The following is a 20,756-nucleotide window of genomic DNA, read 5'->3' as shown; positions in this document are numbered from 1 at the left end:
CAAGACTGAATTTTTTTTCATAATCACCAATTAATTCATCCCACCTGTTAATGAATTCCTCAGGTAGAGTTTCATCCCAAGCACATTTAAGCTTCCATGTTTCTTGTATTAATAATTTCCCTCTTATAGTTTACCTGGAGTTTACCTGGAGAGAGTTCCGGGGGTCAACGCCCCCGCGGCCCGGTCTGAGACCAGGCCTCCTGGTGGATCAGAGCCTGATCAACCAGGCTGTTGCTGCTGGCTGCACGCAAACCAACATACGAGCCACAGCCCGGCTGATCCGGAACTGACTTTAGGTGCTTGTCCAGTGCCAGCTTGAAGACTGCCAGGGGTCTGTTGGTAATCCCCCTTATGTGTGCTGGGAGGCAGTTGAACAGTCTCGGGCCCCTGACACTTATTGTATGGTCTCTTAACGTGCTAGTGACACCCCTGCTTTTCATTGGGGGGATGGTGCATCGTCTGCCAAGTAAGGGGTGACACTAAACCTAGTGGATCAAAACATTTAGAAACTTCAGCAAGCAAGACTCTCTTAGTTAATTTATTGGGCATACTGTAATTATTAGGTTTTAACATTAACAAATCTCTCTCAGTATCCCAATTTAAACCCAATACATTACTACATTTTGGTACTTCATCTCCAGGGTAATCTTTACTTATTTTGTCCTTTAATTTGGACGAATTACTGTTCCATTCCCTCAGAGGCATATTTGCACTTTGCATTATTTTATTAGCATCTCCATAAGTCATTAACAGTTCCTCTTCAGTTGACGTCACACCCAGGAAATTGTCCACATAAAATTGTTTGCTCATTACTTTACTCAATGGACTTCCCGTACGTTTAAGGTGTGCATTTATCGTTGCTTGAAGTAGGAACGGATTGGATGTAGCACCAAATAATAAGCTCCTAAAGCGGAAGGTTTTCAGAGGGCTAAGTGGGCCATTAGGATTCTCAGGCCATAAGAAGCGGGTACAATCCCGGTCAGCCTCTTGTAAACCCACTCTTAGGAAAGCTTTACTTATGTCAGCCGTAAAGGCATAATTCTTCACCCTGAAATTTAATAAGATACCTCCTAATTTTTCCGTCAACGACGGACCTGTCATCAGTCATTTAAACTAGGTACATTTTTGTTACTCCTGGTACTACGATTAAACACAATCCTCAGAGGAGTGGTCTTAGCATCCTTCTTCGCTCCGTGATGTGGCAAATAGTGTCCATAAATTTTGGCTTGCACAGGAGGTACCTCTTCTATAAATTTATTAATCAATTGTTCAGTAATTATATCATTATAGGCAGTCAACAATTCTGGTGTCTTACTCAGTTCGAGGAGCTGAGCCTTTAATTGTCCATATGCCATTCTGTAATTAGTGGGCAATTCTGGATGGTTCAGTCTCCACGGAAGACGTATTCAGTATTGTACAAATTCAAATTTTACATCTCTCAGGTACTGTTCCTGAGTAAAAGAATCGTCTGGACTTTCTTCATTTACATTTATTCCAATGCTGTCTAATTCCCACAATTTATGCACTGGCTCAACACCATCCTCTATGGAAGAATTATATTGGGGCACGATTTCATGAGTAAGACACACATTTATAGTATTTATAGTTTCCTCTAGTCATGAATTATTATTACGAGGAATCCTACCATACATTACATGGCCTCCTGCAGTCTTCAAAAGGGTGACACCACATTTCTTTACCATACCCTTTACAAAGAAGGCATAATAGTCACTACCTATCAAAATATTTACTGGGCCAACGGAATCATCATTTACACCAGAAGGTGCTAAATTTACATTATGTAAAAGTCTTAATGTAGCTTTACTAAGCCCTACTGTAGATATTTTCTCTGAGAGTCTATCTACAATTACTGCATTAACAAGTTTTTTCTCATTGCCCAAACTGACAGTTACATAAACAGTGTCATACAATTGAGCCCTTTTATCTGAGAGAAAACCAGATAATTTTAGAATTGTAGGATCTCCCATTTGTACTTTCATCCCATTAAGACATTTTCGTTTAATGAAAGTACGTTGTGATCCCTGGTCTAATAATGCAGTTACATTTTTTGATTTATGCCTTTTATCATCAATTTTTACCTGTAACACAGGTAAGGCTACTACAGCAAAACCATCATTATTAACATTGGCAGTAATTTTTACATTAGCTACTGTTGTGTCAGGATTGTCAACATTATCATTATTGTCAACATTATCATATAGACCCTTACAAATGACTATATGGTGTCTTCCTTTGTGACATTGATAACAGTTGTTTAATTTGGCATGACAATCCTTTACATTGTGCTTATCTAGACATCTGATACATCTGTCAAGTTCTTCCAATCTTTCAACTTTATCATTCCATGAATTGTATGCATTGCAATTCTTAGAAAAACGAGTACCCTTGCAGAAAAGACAATCTCTCTTTTCTTTGACTGGTTTCTTATTAACTGAGCTACTCTTATGAGGATACTTATTCTTCTTACCTTTTGGGGAATCATTATTTCTGATTCCTGCTAATTGATATGCAACTCTTTTTGGAAATGAATTTTGATTATTAACATTGAGATAATTTTTCCCTTTGTGAAACTTGACAGATACCTCAGAGTTATTATGTGTTGCATCTTTAAAATGAGTTGGTTGGCTGGTCTGCAACTGAACAATTAATTCTTGTAGACCTAGTCTTATTTCCTCCAGACCAAAATAACCTTTGTGATACTTGTTCGAGAGCCATTTAAGTGTTTTACAGTTTAATTTATTCTGTAAAATGGCACTCAATAACCTATCTGATTCCTTCAGATTATATTTATTACTTAAAGTTTTGAGAGTACTCTCCAGTTTAACTCTAAACTGCTGTAAACCTTTGTAAGTGTGATATGGAGATTTTAAATTAACAATGATAGTCACTAGATCCATCCTACTTTGTTCTATATTACCATAAGTGACCTTCAACAAGTCAATTGCTTCTTTGTAAGAATCATCTACATTGGGAAAGGCTTGTATGGGTATGTGAGCATCTCCTCTTATCTGTCCTTTTAGGTTAAATAATTTAGTTACACAGGCTAGGTCACTCCTATCATGCACAGCTGCTTTAAAAATTTACCAAAACACCTCCCAATTTTCTCCAGGATTAAATACAGGTAAACATAATTCTGGGAGTTTTGGCAAAGACATATTATTTGTTGGAATAGATTGATTAACTGCCTGGTTTACACCTTTTAATTTATTCAAGGCCTGACTTTTACAAGAAAGAATCTTTTCTTCGAGTTCATAATGCTGGTTAATCATAAGATCTATTTCTGTCTCATCTGTACAATTTACTAACAAATCTCCTTCATATTCGTTATAATATAATTTGTATGAATCATATCTATTCCCTAAAGCATTTAAATACAGTTTTAAATCATCAGTATTCACAGTTTCTTGATTCATTAATTCCAAACATCTATTGTATGCCTTTGTTACATGACCCTTTCTAGCCTGCAATGATGATCTTTTTGCTCTATATTCCAGATGTTTGTCATCTACATTAATTTCCTCATTTTCACCCATGATGCAATGTATTAAATTCAACTTAATTAATAACATTGATTATGTACCCAATTATGCCCTTTATAAAGGTAAATATTACAACTTATCTTAAATAAATCCTAGCTACTTGAGCTTAGCAATTACATGTAAGGAAATTATATTATAAACTTTAAATATACATTAACAATCTTAGCTACACTTGAGCTTAGCAATTACATGTAAGGACATTTTTTTATTATTATCACACCGGCCGATTCCCACCAAGGCAGGATGGCCCGAAAAAGAAAAACTTTCACCATCATTCACTCCATCACTGTCTTGCCAGAAGGGTGCTTTACACTACAGTTTTTAAACTGCAACATTAACACCCCTCCTTCAGAGTGCAGGCACTGTACTTCCCATCTCCAGGACTCAAGTCCGGCCTGCCGGTTTCCCTGAACCCCTTCATAAATGTTACTTTGCTCACACTCCAACAGCACGTCAAGTATTAAAAACCATTTGTCTCCATTCACTCCTATTAAACACGCTCACACATGCCTGCTGGAAGTCCAAGCCCCTCGCACACAAAACCTCCTTTACCCCCTCCCTCCAACCTTTCCTAGGCCGACCCCTACCCCGCCTTCCTTCCACTACAGACTGATACACTCTTGAAGTCACTCTGTTTCGCTCCATTCTCTCTACATGTCCGAACCACCTCAACAACCCTTCCTCAGCCCTCTGGACAACAGTTTTGGTAATCCCGCACCTCCTCCTAACTTCCAAACTACGAATTCTCTGCATTATATTCACACTACACATTGCTCTCAGACATGACATCTCCACTGCCTCCAGCGTTCTCCTCGCTGCAACATTCATCACCCATGCTTCACACCCATATAAGAGCGTTGGTAAAACTATACATTCCCCTCTTTGCCTCCAAGGACAAAGTTCTTTGTCTCCACAGACTCCTAAGTGCACCGCTCACCCTTTTCATCCTTGTCTAAGGCCTACTTTTACTGGGAAATAATTTCCCTCTTTCCTACATACTCTAACTTGAGCCTCACTATCCTCGTAAAAACTCTTCACTCCTTTCAGTAACCTACCTCCTACACCATACACCTGCAACATCTGCCACATTGCCCCCCTATCCACCCTGTCATACGCCTTTTCCAAATCCATAAATGCCACAAAGACCTCTTTAGCCTTATCTAAATACTGTTCACTTATATGTTTCACTGTAAACACCTGGTCCACACACCCCCTACCTTTCCTAAAGCCTCCTTGTTCATCTGCTATCCTATTCTCCGTCTTACTCTTAATTCTTTCAATAATAACTCTACCATACACTTTACCAGGTATACTCAACAGACTTATCCCCCTATAATTTTTGCACTCTCTTTTGTCCCCTTTGCCTTTATACAAAGGAACTATGCATGCTCTCTGCCAATCCCTAGGTACCTTACCGTCTTCCATGCATTTATTAAATAATTGCACCAACCACTCCAAAACTATATCCCCACCTGCTCTTAACATTTCTATCTTTATCCCATCAATCCCGGCTGCCTTACCCCCTTTCATTTTACCTACTGCCTCACGAACTTCCCCCACACTCACAACTGGCTCTTCCTCACTCCTACAGGATGTTATTACTCATTGCCCTATACACGAAATCACAGCTTCCCTATCTTCATCAACATTTAGCAATTCCTCAAAATATTCCCTCCATCTTCCCAATACCTCTAACTCTCCATTTAATAACTCTCCTCTCCTATTTTTAACTGACAAATCCATTTGTTCTCTAGGCTTCCTTAACTTGTTAATCTCACTCCAAAACTTTTTCTTATTTTCAACAAAATTTGTTGATAAGATCTCACCCACTCTCTCATTTGCTCTCTTTTTACATTGCTTCACCACTCTCTTAACCTCTCTCTTTTTCTCCATATACTCTTCCCTCCTTGCATCACTTCTACTTTGTAAAAACTTCTCATATGCTAACTTTTTCTCCCTTACTACTCTCTTTACATCATCATTCCACCAATCGCTCCTCTTCCCTCCCGCACCCACTTTCCTGTAACCACAAACTTTAAATACACATTAATATAAATCTTAGCCAGACTTGGCTTATCCTTGCCAGACTTGGATTAGCAAAATTAATATTATACAAATACATTAGTATAAATCCTTGCCAGGCTTGGCTTAACAAAATTAATATACAAATACACTAATATAAATCATAGCCAGATTTTGGCTTAGCAAATTTAGTATTGTAATAATTATAATCCACTACACATAAATTAAATGTGTGGACCTAACATCCACCTCCTTCTGTCGTTTCACTTATAATTATTAAGTAATTAATTCACTAATTAATGACTTCACTAATTACATCCAGTTTGATCAAGGACCAATGAGCAACTTTTGTGGAAAGTTAAATTTACCTGGATGTAACTCATAAGATACATACCAGTAAATGGTAACAAAGGTAATTATTCTTTATCAGGGATACAGAGACAAGTAGGAATTTTAGGACACCTAGGTCGCAAAAAATGTCCTCCTTCGATACCTACGATAATCTATCTCTCCACAAGTCACTCTGGACCTATATTAATTTCAAATGAAATATACATCACCAGGAATTCTGCTAAAAACATTAATATAAATACGTGGACTGTATATTAAATTTAAAATGTGAATACATATACATTGAAGGAGAATTTATAATAATAAGACTAACCAATTAGTCTGGAGATTATGGTGTGTCATACTCAAAACCCCCTGCCTAAATTTATGAAGAAAATACTGACCAGAATTTCAACACAAAATAGACATGACTTAGCTGTTGTTCTGAAGCTGTCCTGTCCATTTGCTTAATGCTCACGTTATGTAGGACTGCAAATCCAACAATTTCGGCTTCTATTTGAGAGGTTTTAAGCCCAATATAACCCCTAGAGCGACAAAAATTTATGTACATTTCACTAACATGCCTTTTCCACAGCCTTTACCGTTACGTCAGAGCAGGCGCAGAGCTTCCCTGTCAGTTCACTTCCTTAAAATACACTTTAGAGCAATAGTAATGTATTAATCAGGTATATTTACATTATACAGCATAATTTTGTGGAATTATTTTCCGCAAGTGATGATGTAGAATCAGTCGATAATGATCCAGAAGCTCGATTGATTTTTCTTACCCCTATTTCAGAATAGGCCATCCTATTTTTTTCCGAGTACATGCTGATACACGCCGCCTTGCCAGTAGGCTTTTATTTTAGATCCACAAATTAAGATAATTTATGGCAGTTGTTTATCAACAGTTTAGAGATAGATTTATTTAGTAGTATGTATGAATTAGTTAGGAACACATCTGCGCTCATTTAACTTTGCATTTCCTTTTTAGTTGTGCTATGGTGAATTTATTGAAAGGTATTTTGAGATATAAATATCTATAAGGTATGAGTTGGATAATAAGCTTACCCTGTACACTGATGAATGGTACGTGATGTTTGCCTTTTTATATCTTAGAGTAAGACGGAAGTACAATGAACTTTAATCGATCAAAAAAACTGCCTGAATTTCGTTGCTGAATGTGTTGATACCGTGCAGAATTGCGGATAAGAACATCCGAGAGACTGAGGCGGCGTTGCTGGCGCAGGAACCTAGTGATGACCAGGAACTGACACTGATGGAGGGACTGCTCCTCAAGCCAGGACTCTCCCGCAAGGACGTGGTCACCCTCATCCTCGACATGCTCTTCGCTGGCATTGATACGGTAAGAATAACTTAAATGATTTCTCTGATTCTTCCTTTCTTCTGGTGGCTAAAGCTCTCGCTTCACACGGCGAGGGTCTGGGTTCGAGTCCCAGCGAGGGTAGAAACATTGGGCGTGTTTCTTTACACGAGTTGTCTATGTTCCCCATCAGTAAAATGGGTTCTTTGGGAGTTAGTCAATTGGTGTGGGTCGCATCCTGGGACAAAACTAAACTAACTTGTTCTGCAAAACAAGCGGCTTTCTATATAGTAGTATGTCATTGACATCAGCTAAGCCTGTATACCTTGTATATGTACTTCTAGAAATAAAGATATTATAGAGGAAACCTTACGTGTAGTTATGTTGGAATATAATACTAGAAACAATTGTAAATCACCCATGATAGTGCCAGAGCCGAATTAAGATTTTTTAAGCCCCTGGACTACACGTACTCTGAGACTCCAAGTGATATTTTCAAAAAGAAAAAATGTTAAAGAAATGTTAAAATTCAAACATTTGCTTTGTGTAATTTCTTGAAAACAAAGTTCTCCAAAACATCAGTAAATTATAAGTTGTTGAGAACATCTCTGGAGGCCCCCAGCTGGCGGAGGCCCTTGGAGGTTCTTGAAGGCTATGCCTTAATCCGGCCCTGGATAGAGCCAATGTAAATGTATGTCTCTCATCTCACATTATCTTGTAATTGGCTTGACTATACTTAATAGCATAGGTTTTAGCAGGTATTGGTAGAAACAAAACGATAAAAACCATCTTACATTGGTAAGTTATCCAAAGATGTGTTTATCTATAACAGCCTTGCTGTCAGTGACTCAGGTAAGAGAAGTTCCACTCCGGACAAGACCCGTTACTTGTAATGAAGCACTTGGAAAGTTTTTTAAGGCAGCAAAGAGTTCGTCGGGATAGTGAGGTCAAAGTAGTTTAACAATGACAAGTAATTTTACAACAGGGAGTGTTATGTTAAACGCCCCATTGCTGTTTTATATGTTGCCAATTTTTAAACTGCAGGTGGCTTTAAAATTTTTTTTACTTCATCTATTTTCTTTTGATTCTTAATCTGAAAAGTTCCAGTGCCCAAAATTGACACATGAAATTGTTGAAATTACCTCTGATTAATAGGAGTGCTCACTGTCATGCTCAGGTAACCAGTCAGATAGTCGTAACTCCTTCTCAAAGGGAGTGCGGAGATATGTGGAATTTTGTAGTTCCAGACCGTGGAGCGGGTGGCTCTCAGTCGCTCGAAAGTTGGAATAATGACTGCTGGGAATCACTTTCAGCAATTCATAAAAAAGAGAACTATGAAATATAGTTAAAAATGTCTTAGACTAAGATCTATAACAAACTAGAAACATATAAGAACATAAGAAAGAAGGAACTCTGCAACAGGCCTACTGGCCCATGGGAGGCAGGTCGAAGTCTCCTACCGACTTAAGCCAATGCACCCAACCTAGTCAGGTCAGGTCACATTCACTTAAGGAAGGAACACGGCAACTGACCTAGTAGCACAAGCTAATCAGGTCCAACTCACACCCACCCACACCCACTCATGTATTTATCTAACCTATTTTTTAAAACTACACAACGCTTTAGCCTCTATAACTGTACTTGGGAGTTTGTTCCACTCATCTACAACTCTATTACCAAACCAGTGCTTTCCTATATCCTTCCTGAATCTGAATTTTTCCATCTTAAAACCATTGCTGCGAGTCCTGTCTAGGTTAGATATTTTCAACACGCTATTTATATCCCCTTTATTTATTCCTGTCTTCCGTTCATACACCTCAATCATATCCCCCTTAATTCTACATCTTTCTAGAGAGTGCAGATTCAGGGCCCTCAGTCTATCCTCATATGGAAGGTTTCTGATACATGGGATCAACTTTGTCATCCTCCTTTGTATGTTTTCCAGTGCATTTATGTCCATTCTGTAATACAGCGACCAAAACTGTGCAGCATAATCTAAATGAGGCCTAACCAAGGATATATAGAGTTGAGAAGCGATACACCATAATATGGTGTGTGAAAAATTAACTATTGTTTAGAGAATATATACATACATATATAGATATATATGTATGTATATATTCAACTCTATATATATACATATATAGAGTTGAAGAGCAACCTGAGGATTCCTATTATTTATACTTCTTGATATAAAGCCAAGAATTCTGTTAGCTTTATTGCGAACACTTATGCACTGTTGTCTTGGTTTCAGATTACTGCTAACCAGAACTCCTAAATCTTTTTCGCAATCCGTAATATTAAGATCTACGTTATTTAGTTTATGTGGCATGGTTATTGTCCTGTCCAACATTCAGAACTTTGCATTTGTCTATATTAAACTGCATCTGCCACTTCTCCGACCACTGCATCAGTCTATTCAAATCTTCCTGGAGTGCTCGAATGTCCTCGTCAGAATGAATTCGACGGCCTATTTTGGTGTCATCGACAAACTTGCTTATGTCGCTCTTTATGCCCTCATCTATGTCGTTTATGTAGATTATGAACAACGGGGGGCCCAACACTGACCCCTGTGGAACACCGCTCGTGACGCTTCCCCACTCTGATTTCTCCCCATTTATGCAAACTCTCTGCTGCCTATTTCTCTGCTTAGGTCAGGTTAAACCAAGTCAGGTCAAATCCCTCCAATATTTCTATGATGAAATGCTGAAAGATTAACTTTATGTTTCAAGATCAGTGAAATCCCTGTTGTTGCGAGTACCCCATGATCCGGTGATGGGATCTTGATCCAAGGAACCGGGCTTATACTTCCCTTCTTTGAACCTGAATACGTACCTCCCATTTCATGGGCCCTAAATGACCCATGTGAATTCAGCGCTTCACCCTGAATAAATTAAAATAAAAATTATTGCTGAGTATGTGCCCAGGTGATGCTTCAAGCTGTTTCAGTTGTCTGGCAGATGGCCATAATACGGATGGTGTTAATTATTTAACTGAAGGATGACCCATCTGTCCAATGCTTTCCTCTGTTAAAAGTATCACTTAGAATGTTCCCACTTATTTGTACAGCTCTTGATTAAGTAATTGACAAGTTTCCTAAAGACATCCTAGCTATGGATTCTTTGTATTCTGGGTAAGAAACCTTGAAGGGGACCACTTTTTTTTTTTTTGTGGTGGGAGGCAGACGGGGGAGAATGTGTGCTTATCTCTTTCCTTTTATTTATTATTTGCTGATGAAACAACATTTACAGTATAATCTGTATTCCTCCATCTATATCTGTGAATGTTTCTAAAATACATGAAGACATCGCACACTCTGGGTTTCGTACTGTACTTATTGGCTAGAAACCCGGAGGTGCAGACTAGACTGCAAGAGGAGGTGGATACTGTGCTCGGGGACCACAAGGGTCCACTCACTCACCATCACCTGGCCAAGCTCCACTACCTCAAGGCTGTCATTAAAGAATCCATGAGGTATAACCTACTCATTATTTTTGGCATTGTTTTAATTTGCCACTATGTTGGTAAATACATTTGCAACAATATTGTAATAGCAGATATTATAAACATTTCTTGCTGTACGTACAGTTGTTTATTATTTAGTGCATTATCTATTATGCATCATTCAAATATGAATATACATTATAATAGCTTTTGACAAGTGGCTCACGCAGTTTATTATATTTTAGGCTGCTACCTACAGTGCTTGGCATAACAAGAACTTTGGATAAGGAACTTGTTATCAGTGGATACTTAATTCCTAAAGGGGTTCGTAATATTCACTTTATGTACAGTTAAAAATGTAATGTTTTCCTTAACAAAGTCATTTAATCAACAAAAAAATGCAGGTTATTGCCAATAATTGCATTTTGATAATTAAGAAGAGGTCAAAACATCATCAAGCGTGTTTTATTATTTACATAGTGGTCAGTTATGACATTGAGCATGATGATGGGTTGGGATGAATCGCTCTTCCCTCAAGCGAAGGAATTCCTGCCTGAGCGGTGGTTGAGGAACAAGTCTCTCGGCACCATTCATCCTTACGCCACATTTCCCTTCGGCGCTGGCACTAGGATGTGTATCGGTCGACGCATCGCTGAGCAAGAAATGTACACCTTCCTCGCTAGAGTAAGTAATCCTTTTATTTACCTCTTGGTGGTTCTGACTATTATAACTCCGCGGCTAGTTTTAATACTGAATAATAAGATACTTGAAAGGAAATTATATATAGTTATGAGAATTCAGCAATACTTACTATTCAGTTTTATGAAGGACGGTGAAGAATGTGGTAGTGAAGAATGCGTGTTGGAAATACTGTGTAAAAGAGTAATGAGTTGATTCATTAACCATGAATAATGCTCAATTCCGTCCATCCCTAAGGTATTATTCATTATTCACCTTCGATGTTTTCACACTTCCATGAATCCACAAGGAATATTATTCCTACTTTACTAATAAATGCCTTTCTCACTACGAAAATATCTCCAGGAACAATTTATTGATTCAAGTATTATGCACTAGAGGATCACGCTGATACTTGAAACATCTTATAGTATTACGAGTGCTGAGCGTTCACTTTAATCCCTGTTTTAAGGGTTAATGCATCCTGGGATAGTGGTGGTGAGTAAGTGAAATAGTTTTAATGAGCACAACGTCAGTATGGTATTTTCTTACACCTATTCCATATTTAGCCCATTTTTTGAAGTTTTAGCATTATGCTTACAATAACGATTAGACTGCATCGTAGAGTTTACTCAGAACACCTGTAATACGAGTCTCTGAAAATATGTTAATAGGAAAGATTATAAACTTAGAGCTCTTCAGTTAGGAACACGTATGCTACTCTTTTGAAATTATTATCAAATTCCCTAACACACTTTGAATAAAGACAAAATTACTTCAGGTTGTAATTCTTTAAAATTCTTGTGTAAGTGATGACCCATATTCGTATATTGGGTTTTATGCGTGTAAACTGTACGAGGGTAATAAAGACTATGCATAACCTATACACATGCTAACTCGGATTTCCCTATTAACCTGTCGAGTATTGAACTTACCCGTGACCAACAGACAGCCCTGAGATATGGGTTAAATTTCGCGCTTACGAATGATGGCACTAATTATGTTGACCTTGCTAAGTCTTTTTTTCAATCTGGAAAAACAAGGGAACCTATCCCCTGAAACGTTCAACATTTGCAAAGCCATGGTATATGGGAACCGAATTGTCCTTAAAGTTTTGTTAAGTCTTACCATGAATTAAGGAAAGATCCTAGACTTCACCTTCCTAGACTTGCGAAAGCAGACAAAGCAAATACGATAGTAATTATGGACGAGGTAGATCGTAGTGGAAAAATGAGTACTTTATTAGAAGACGAAAACTTACGTGTCCTTTAATAAGAACCAGTTGGAATAGTAAGTTTAATAAGCAACATAGAACCTTACTGAGGTAATGAGGAGCTGATTAAACAGTTATCAGCTTGGTCGGCTATGCTCCCTTAAAAGTACGGTTTGATTAAAACCCACAAACTTGGTTTTCCAGCTTAGCTCCGTGGGATCGGCGAGTTATGACTTGTCAGAATGGTAAAAATATTTATTAACTCAAATGCTTGGCAACAGTTCTGAAGTCCATATAAACAACAATATTAATCTTATTGACAAATTGCAAATGTTAACATGTCATGATTTTACACTAGTAAGTTTGGACGTCACGGTGTTGTTCACCCAAGTGTCTGTTCCCGGTCTGTTATCTTATCTGGAAGAAGAATAAAGTGATTTACCCATGCCATTCGATAAGAACACCATTATTGAGCTGATTAGAGCATGTGTAGTTGATTGCAAGTTACAGTTTGAAGGGAAATATTACGCTCAAAAGTAGGGAATGGTTATGGGAAATTCATTGTCTTCCCTATCTGTATATAGGGGTTTCGAGGCTAGGATGTTGAAAAATATCCTGCCCTGTAAAACTAAATAGTTCAGATATGTGGATGACATCTTGTGTCTAGCCGAATGATTTGAACCTGGATACATTTTTACCGAGATTTAACGCTCTGGGCCCATCTATTAAATTCACTGTGGAGAAAGAAGTGGAATCTAAACTTTCGTTCTTAGATATGGGGATACACCGGGTTGATAGAAAGTTCAAGTTTGCAGATATAGGAAGGCCACTATGTCCTCATGCATTCACTATTATTCCAACCATGAAATAAGAGGAAAAAGGAGTATCTTTTTTCACTATGTTTCTGAGAGCTTATCGAACGTACAGCCCAGAGTTTCTTGATAAAGAAATTAGGAAAATATTTGATATTGCCACGAAACTGCGGTACCCTAAGTAGTTTGTAGAATTAGCGTTGCTGGCAGCTAGGAAAGCTTATCATAGGGCTGAACCTGAACCCATCATAACACCTCAGATCAAGAATGTGATGGTTCTTCCACACAATGAAAAATTATCTGCCCCGAAGAATTGTATATAAAGATTCAGCATACTAACAGTTTTTTTTAAGAATTCAGTCTGTTAAGAACATTTTGATAAAAAAAATTATCCTCAACACTGTTGATGGTGTCTATAGGATCTGTTGCAATGTCTGCACTTATCTTACGTGGGGCAGACCGACAAAGGTCTAGATGTTAGGATATTACAGCAACAATATTCGGTACGAACTGTACAAGAATCAAATGCGATTTTCAGCCACATTAAACTCTGCAATAACTTTGCAAATTGGTCAGAAGCCAGAGTTGTCATTCCTTATTCCTCTTGACTTGAACGAAATACTGTAGAATCGGCAATTATAAAACATGACAAATGTTCATTATATAATAATAGGGGCGGCTTATTCATACTCGACAACTTCGTAATTAAAGTCATAGTACACAAACTTAAGCTGAATTCCTACCAGAATTCGTTAGATTGTCGTACATGCAGCTCTGCCCTCACGAACTGTGTAACATTTGCTGCTCCCACTCAACCTTATGTATAAAACAGCATTTACCTAGGGTGAATTGGGCCAGTCTCTGGAAATAGGAGAGTTTTTCTTTTTTTGCTGCTTCCCCATTTTCTCTGCATTGGAATTTTCCCTGCTGATAGGGGCCAGATATCTTTGAGATCAGAATATTAAAGTTTTTTATAATGATACGATATGACATTTGACGGCATGTTGGTGATAGTTGTCATTTCACCAATGTTGTGGTTGCTAGATCATTACTTAATGTTTAATGTTGATGGGCTTCTATATGCTTCTGTTACTGTTTTATTATCATGCCTTCATCTTTTTGGCACCTGGCACTGGCCGGTTTGATGCCATCTCATTTTAGCTAGTCGTTCCCTTGAACGGATCTACCTGGACTTCCTACTCATTTCTGCAACATTGCAAGTTCCTGATGTGTTGATTGCAACACGAAATACCTAGAGCTATCATTCAACTCCCCTTGTTTTGCATCTTGTATCGCTTGTTTGCGATTTTTCATATAATATATATATATATATATATATATATATATATATATATATATATATATATATATATATATGTGTGTGTGTGTGTGTGTGTGTGTGTGTGTGTGTGTGTGTGTGTGTGTGTGTGTGTGTGTGTGTGTGTGTGTGTGTGTGTGTGTGTGTGTGTGTGTGTGTATGTGCGTGTGTGTGTGTGTGTGTGTGTGTGTGTGTGTGTGTGTGTGTGTGTGTGTGTGTGTGTGTGTGTGTGTGTGTGTGTGTGTGTGTGTGTGTGTGTGTGTGTGTGTGTGTGTGTGTGTGTGTGTGTGTGTGTGTGTGTGTGTGTGAGTGTGTGTGTGTGTGTGTGTGTGTAAATTCTAATAATTATTTGCGTGCAGGCGATGCAGCGCTTCACAATTGATTACAAGTATGAAGACATTGAAGTTGTGTGTCGCCTGGTGTTTTCCTCTGCTACACCACTCAAGTTCAGCGTCACGGAGAGGCGCTGACTCCACTGTAAGAGACTCTGACCAACTGCTGTCAGAAACGCTGATTCAACAACTACGACATTTTCAAACTTGAAGTGTTATTTTTACTCGATTTTTTTTTTTATAAAAATACTATGTACTTTTTTTTTGCATTTATAAGATGTATTTGTTTTTTAATACATTATACCTTATGTAGATGTGTATATGAAAAACATCATTTTATGTATGTATAAGCCTGAATACTCTGCAAAATAAATAAATTTCAAATTAGGCATTATCAGATATAACATAAAGTTTCATTACGAAAAATACACAACTGTTAAGAAAATTATTGCATATATATATATAGATATATATATATATATATATATATATATATATATATATATATATATATATATGACTCAAGAAATCGTAATGACACGATTGCAAATAAACCATACCCCCGGCCGGGATTGAACCCGCGGTCATAGAGTCTCAAAACTCCAGCCCGTCGCATTAGCCACTAGACCAGCTAGCCACAATAAGATTCATCCAACTAGGTATATTTCTACACCATAGGAAAGTTAGCACAGGCACCTCTGTGACCACAAATGCAAGTTTTTACAGACGAATCTCCAGCTAGCGTGGCCGTGACGAACTCTAGCTCAAGTCCCTTCACTGCCGTCAACATGACTCAAGAAATCGTAATGACACGATTGCAAATAAACCATACCCCCGGCCGGGATTGAACCCGCGGTCATAGAGTCTCAAAACTCCAGCCCGTCGCGTTAGCCACTAGACCTATGGTGTAGAAATATACCTAGTTGGATGAATCTTATTGTGGCTAGCTGGTCTAGTGGCTAACGCGACGGGCTGGAGTTTTGAGACTCTATGACCGCGGGTTCAATCCCGGCCGGGGGTATGGTTTATATATATATATATATATGTATGTATGTATGTATTTGTAAACAAAACTTTGCTTGTTAATAGAATGAAAATTATAAAAGAAAATATGGTTAAATAAAAATAATAATGTATTTCAATACACAAATAACCCATAAGAGAGAGAAACTTTTGACGACGTTTCGGTCCTACTAGGACCATTAACTAATCAAACACACGCTTTTCTGTGTGACTAGTAAACGGTCTTAGTCGGACAGAAACGTCGTTCAGAAGTTTCATTCTCCTATGTGCGGGTTATTTATGTATTGATCCAGTCACGAAATTGTACCTTTGTATTCCTTATGCATTTCAAAAATTATTAAACTTTTTAGAAAGCCTATTATCCACATTTCACTGCATATTATTTCTTTCAGTGTGAGTGGGGGAGTTCGATGCCTAGTGGCCCGTGTATGGGCCATGAACCACAAAATTATTTCCCGTTGTCTAGACTCTGTATGGTCTGCTTTCGTGTATTTACTAGAATAAGGATATGATTTAAGAATAAATTGTTTTCAGAAATACGTTTATTGAAAAAAGTTCTGTTAAATAAAAGGAAATGATTTCATGAAAAAAAAATTTCGTTCATTTCCCTCTGAGTCAGCTTATATCATGGTGCATACCTTGATAGGGGTTCCTTGAAGCTGGTTAACGTCCCTTGATGCAAAGAATTGGAGCTGATTTCCTTGTCTTTAAAATTCGACTGCCTTCTATTTGACAAACTGTTTGGCTCCGATGGAATTAATTAGCGCTTCTTCTATGAATGTAATTAAAATATGTAAAAAGTAATACTGTAATAATAATAGTAATACAAAAATATCAGAAAACAATAATAATTATATATATATATATATATATATATATATATATATATATATATATATATATATATATATATATATATATATATATATATATATATATATATATATATATATATATATATATATATATATATATATATATATATGTATATATACATATTACTGTTTCTTATTAACACATGGGCCGTGTCCCTCCGAGGTAGGGTGACCCGAAAAAGTATCGCTTTCATCATTAACTCCATCACTGTCTTGCCAGAAGCATGCCTACGCTAAAGTTAAAAAATTGCAACATATCTCCACCCCTCCTTCAGAGTTAGCGTGGGCTGTTACCCATACCATGGCTTGTTGTAGTGCTTTAGAATCTCAGGTTCAAGTGTTGAAGAAGGAGATTCTACTTCTTCAGGAGAAAAATAGGAGGCTGAAGCTTCGAATAGATGAGTTTGGGAGCGAGTGTGATAAGGATTTAGCTGGTAAGGTAGGAATGGTCGCCAGCAGTGATAGTGGCAGCCGCTCTAAGTGGCAAGTGGTTCACAGTTCAGGAAGAAGGAAGATGAGGAGAGTTAATAGTGAAGATGTGAAGGTAGGAAATCGATTCTCTGTTCTCCAAGACGAGTGTACTTCAGTGGTTAGTGAGGTTGAAGGTACCACTGATTCCTCTGCTAATCAGGGTAAGAATATTTTAATAGTAGGCGATTCTCAGGTAAGATATATGGACCGTGCATTTTGTAACAGAGACAGAAAGGTCGGACAGAGAGTGTGTCTTCCTGTAGCTGGTGTTGGCGACATAGTCAGCAGGTTGGATAATATTATGGCAGGTAATGGGAACAAGCCCATTATCTGTCTTAGTGCTGGGGGTAATGACATTGGGAAGGGCAGGAGAGAGGAGCTGCTGGATAAGTACAGGTCAGCCATAGAAGTAGTTAGGTCTAAGGGAGGGATCCCAGTCATATGTAGCATCTTGCCTAGAAAGGGAGTGGGAAATGAATGGATGTCTAGGGCAATTGGTATAAATTGCTGGCTAGACAGGTACTGCAAGGAACTTGCAACCCCATTCATTGATAACTGGGACCTTTTCTTTGGTAAACGTGATATGTATGCAAGGGATGGGGTTCATCTCTCTGGGGATGGAGTGGTTGCATTAGCTAATTCAATTGAGAGGGTAATTGATGACTTGTCTAGGAATTTAAACTGATAGATTATAGAGGTATGGGTGTTTGTGGGAAACAATCAGGCTGCAGCATTAGGGTTAAAAACAGCAGTTATTACCGGGATACCTCAGGGATATGTTTAAAAGACAATATTCAAAATAAAGTTGCTAGCAATGGCAAATCAATTGATCAACAAACAAAGGGAGATAGTAGAGGGCAACGAGTGACTAGCTCCCTTATGGTTTACTATACAGATAGTAGGAGTCTAAGAAATAAGATAGATGAGCTAAAATTACTTGCAAGTGTAGGTAATATAGATATTATTGGTATAACAGAGACCTGGTTCAACCGGAAAGATAGAGAAATGCCTTCTGAATGCAACATACAGGGTTATAAACTATTCCACACTGATAGGGTCAACAGGAAGGGTGGTGGTGTGGCGATGTATGTCAGAGAAAATTTAAATTGTTGTCTTAAACATGATATAAGATTAGAAACATCGAACACAGAATTGGTTTGGCTTCAGTTTCTCGAGGGTCGTGACAAATTAATTTTGGGTGTGATTTATAGGCTCCCAAACCTTGATAGGGAGTGCAGTATGCTGTTATGGGACGAAATTCATAAGGCATCTAGATACGAAAATGTTGTGATAATGGGAGATTTTAACTTAGACAAATTGATTGGAACAATATGACAGGAAATCTTGAGTCTGGTGACTTTCTTGATACGGTTCAGGATTGCTTTTTAGAACAGATTGTGACAGAACCAACTAGAGAAAAAATCTGCTTGACTTGGTTCTTGCCAACAAAGATTCACTAATTAATAATCTTGAGGTTAATGATGAGCTTGGGGAAAGTGATCACAAATCACTTAGTTTCAATATATCATGGAATTACTCAGATAACTGTAATCAAATCTCTGTCCCAGATTTTCGCTTGGCCGATTTCATGAGACTGAAAATTTACTTGGGTGGGCTAAATTGGGTTGTCCAAACTATGGGTCAGATAGGTGATCTTGGTTGCCAATATGGCGTTTTTCAGAGGATAGTTCTAGCTGCCCAGACAACTTTTGTTCCGAGTAGGGAAATTAGATCTAACAAATATGATCTCAAATGGATGAACAATAGATTAAAACATCTCATTGGTCAAAAGAGAGGCATATATAGGCGTATCAAAAGAGGGGATGGGCAGTTAAGAAATCAATATATTCAATTAAAGAGAGAAATAAAGAAAGGAATAAGGAAAGCAAAAAGAGATTATGAGGCTAAGGTCGCAAGGGATTCAAAGACTAACCCAAAAGGGTTCTTTCAGGTATACAGAAGTAAGATTAGGGACAAGATTGGTGCACTTAAGAGTAACTCTGGTCAGATCACTGACAGTGATAAGGATATGTGTGAAATTCTAAATACCTACTTCCTCTCAGTTTTCACCCAGGAAAATACTAGCGATATTCCTGAAATAATAGATTACGTAGAACAGGATGATAATAAACTATGTACGATTGCGGTAACTAGTGACATGGTCCTCAGACAAATAGAGAAACTAAAACCTAACAAATCCCCAGGTCCTGATGAACTGTTTGCAAGGGTGTTAAAGGAATGTAAAGAGGAACTTAGCATACCTTTGGCTAATCTTTTTAACATATCACTACAAACTGGCATAGTGCCTGATAAGTGGAAAATGGCAAATGTAATACCTATTTACAAGGCAGGTGACAGGTCCTTGGCTTCGAACTATAGACCAATAAGCCTTACCTCCATAGTGGGAAAATTTATGGAATCAATAATTGCCGAAGCAATTCGTAGCCCTCTTGACAGGCACAGATTGATTAATGATTCTCAACACGGTTTTACAAAGGGGCGTTCCTGTCTTACGAATTTACTAACTTTTTTCACTAAGGTGTTTGAGGAGGTAGATCATGGTAATGAATATGATATTGTGTATATGGACTTCAGTAAGGCTTTCGATAGAGTTCCACACCAGAGGCTAATGAGGAAACTTAGGGCACATGGAATAGGAGGAGAATTTTTTTCCTGGGTAGAGGCATGGCTGACAGACAGCAGAGAGTTTGCATAAATGGGGAGAAATCAGAATGGGGGCACGTCACAAGCGGTGTTCCTCAGGGGTCAGTGTTGGGCCCGTTGTTATTCATAATTTACATAAACGACATAGATGAGGGAATAAATAGCGACATAAGCAAATTTGCTGATGACACCAAAATAGGCCGTCCAATTCATTCTAATGAGGACATTAGAGCACTCCAGGATGATTTGAATAGACTGACGCAATGGTCGGAGAAGTGGCAGATGCAGTTTAATATTGACAAATGCAAAGTTCTAAATGTTGGACAGTTAAATAACCATGCCACATATAAACTAAATAATGTACATCTTAATACTACCGATTGCGAAAAGAATTTAGGAGTTCTGGTTAGCAGTAACCTAAAACCAAGACAACAGTGCATTAGTGTTCGCAATAAAGCTAACAGAATTCTTGGCTTCATATCTAGAAGTATAAATAATAGAAGTCCTCAGGTTGTTCTTCAACTCTATATATCCTTGATTAGGCCTCATTTAGACTATGCTGCTCAGTTCTGGTCACCGTATTACAGAATGGATATAAATGCTCTGGAAAACGTACAAAGGAGGATGACAAAGATGATCCCATGTATCAGAAATCTTCCCTATGAGGATAGACTGAAGGCCCTGAATCTG

At 37.9% G+C, this 20,756-nt stretch overlaps 1 protein-coding gene across 1 annotated transcript in view; it reads left to right on the top strand.

The window, feature by feature from the left end:
* LOC128705324 (probable cytochrome P450 49a1) overlaps positions 1-16,650 on the top strand; it is a 35,331-nt gene extending 18,681 nt beyond the window's left edge. Inside the window, exons 7-11 of the mRNA XM_070087275.1 lie at positions 7,113-7,278; positions 10,541-10,710; positions 10,926-11,004; positions 11,161-11,364; positions 15,061-16,650. Coding sequence (XP_069943376.1) covers positions 7,113-7,278; positions 10,541-10,710; positions 10,926-11,004; positions 11,161-11,364; positions 15,061-15,171 — 730 coding nt within the window. The 3' untranslated portion in view covers positions 15,172-16,650. The remainder of the gene's footprint in view (positions 1-7,112; positions 7,279-10,540; positions 10,711-10,925; positions 11,005-11,160; positions 11,365-15,060) is intronic.
* The last annotated feature ends 4,106 nt before the right edge of the window (positions 16,651-20,756 follow it).

The sequence above is a fragment of the Cherax quadricarinatus genome, chromosome 21 (assembly GCF_038502225.1).
Source record: "Cherax quadricarinatus isolate ZL_2023a chromosome 21, ASM3850222v1, whole genome shotgun sequence".
Lineage (NCBI taxonomy): Eukaryota > Metazoa > Arthropoda > Malacostraca > Decapoda > Parastacidae > Cherax > Cherax quadricarinatus.
This window is presented reverse-complemented; position numbering and strand designations above follow the sequence as displayed.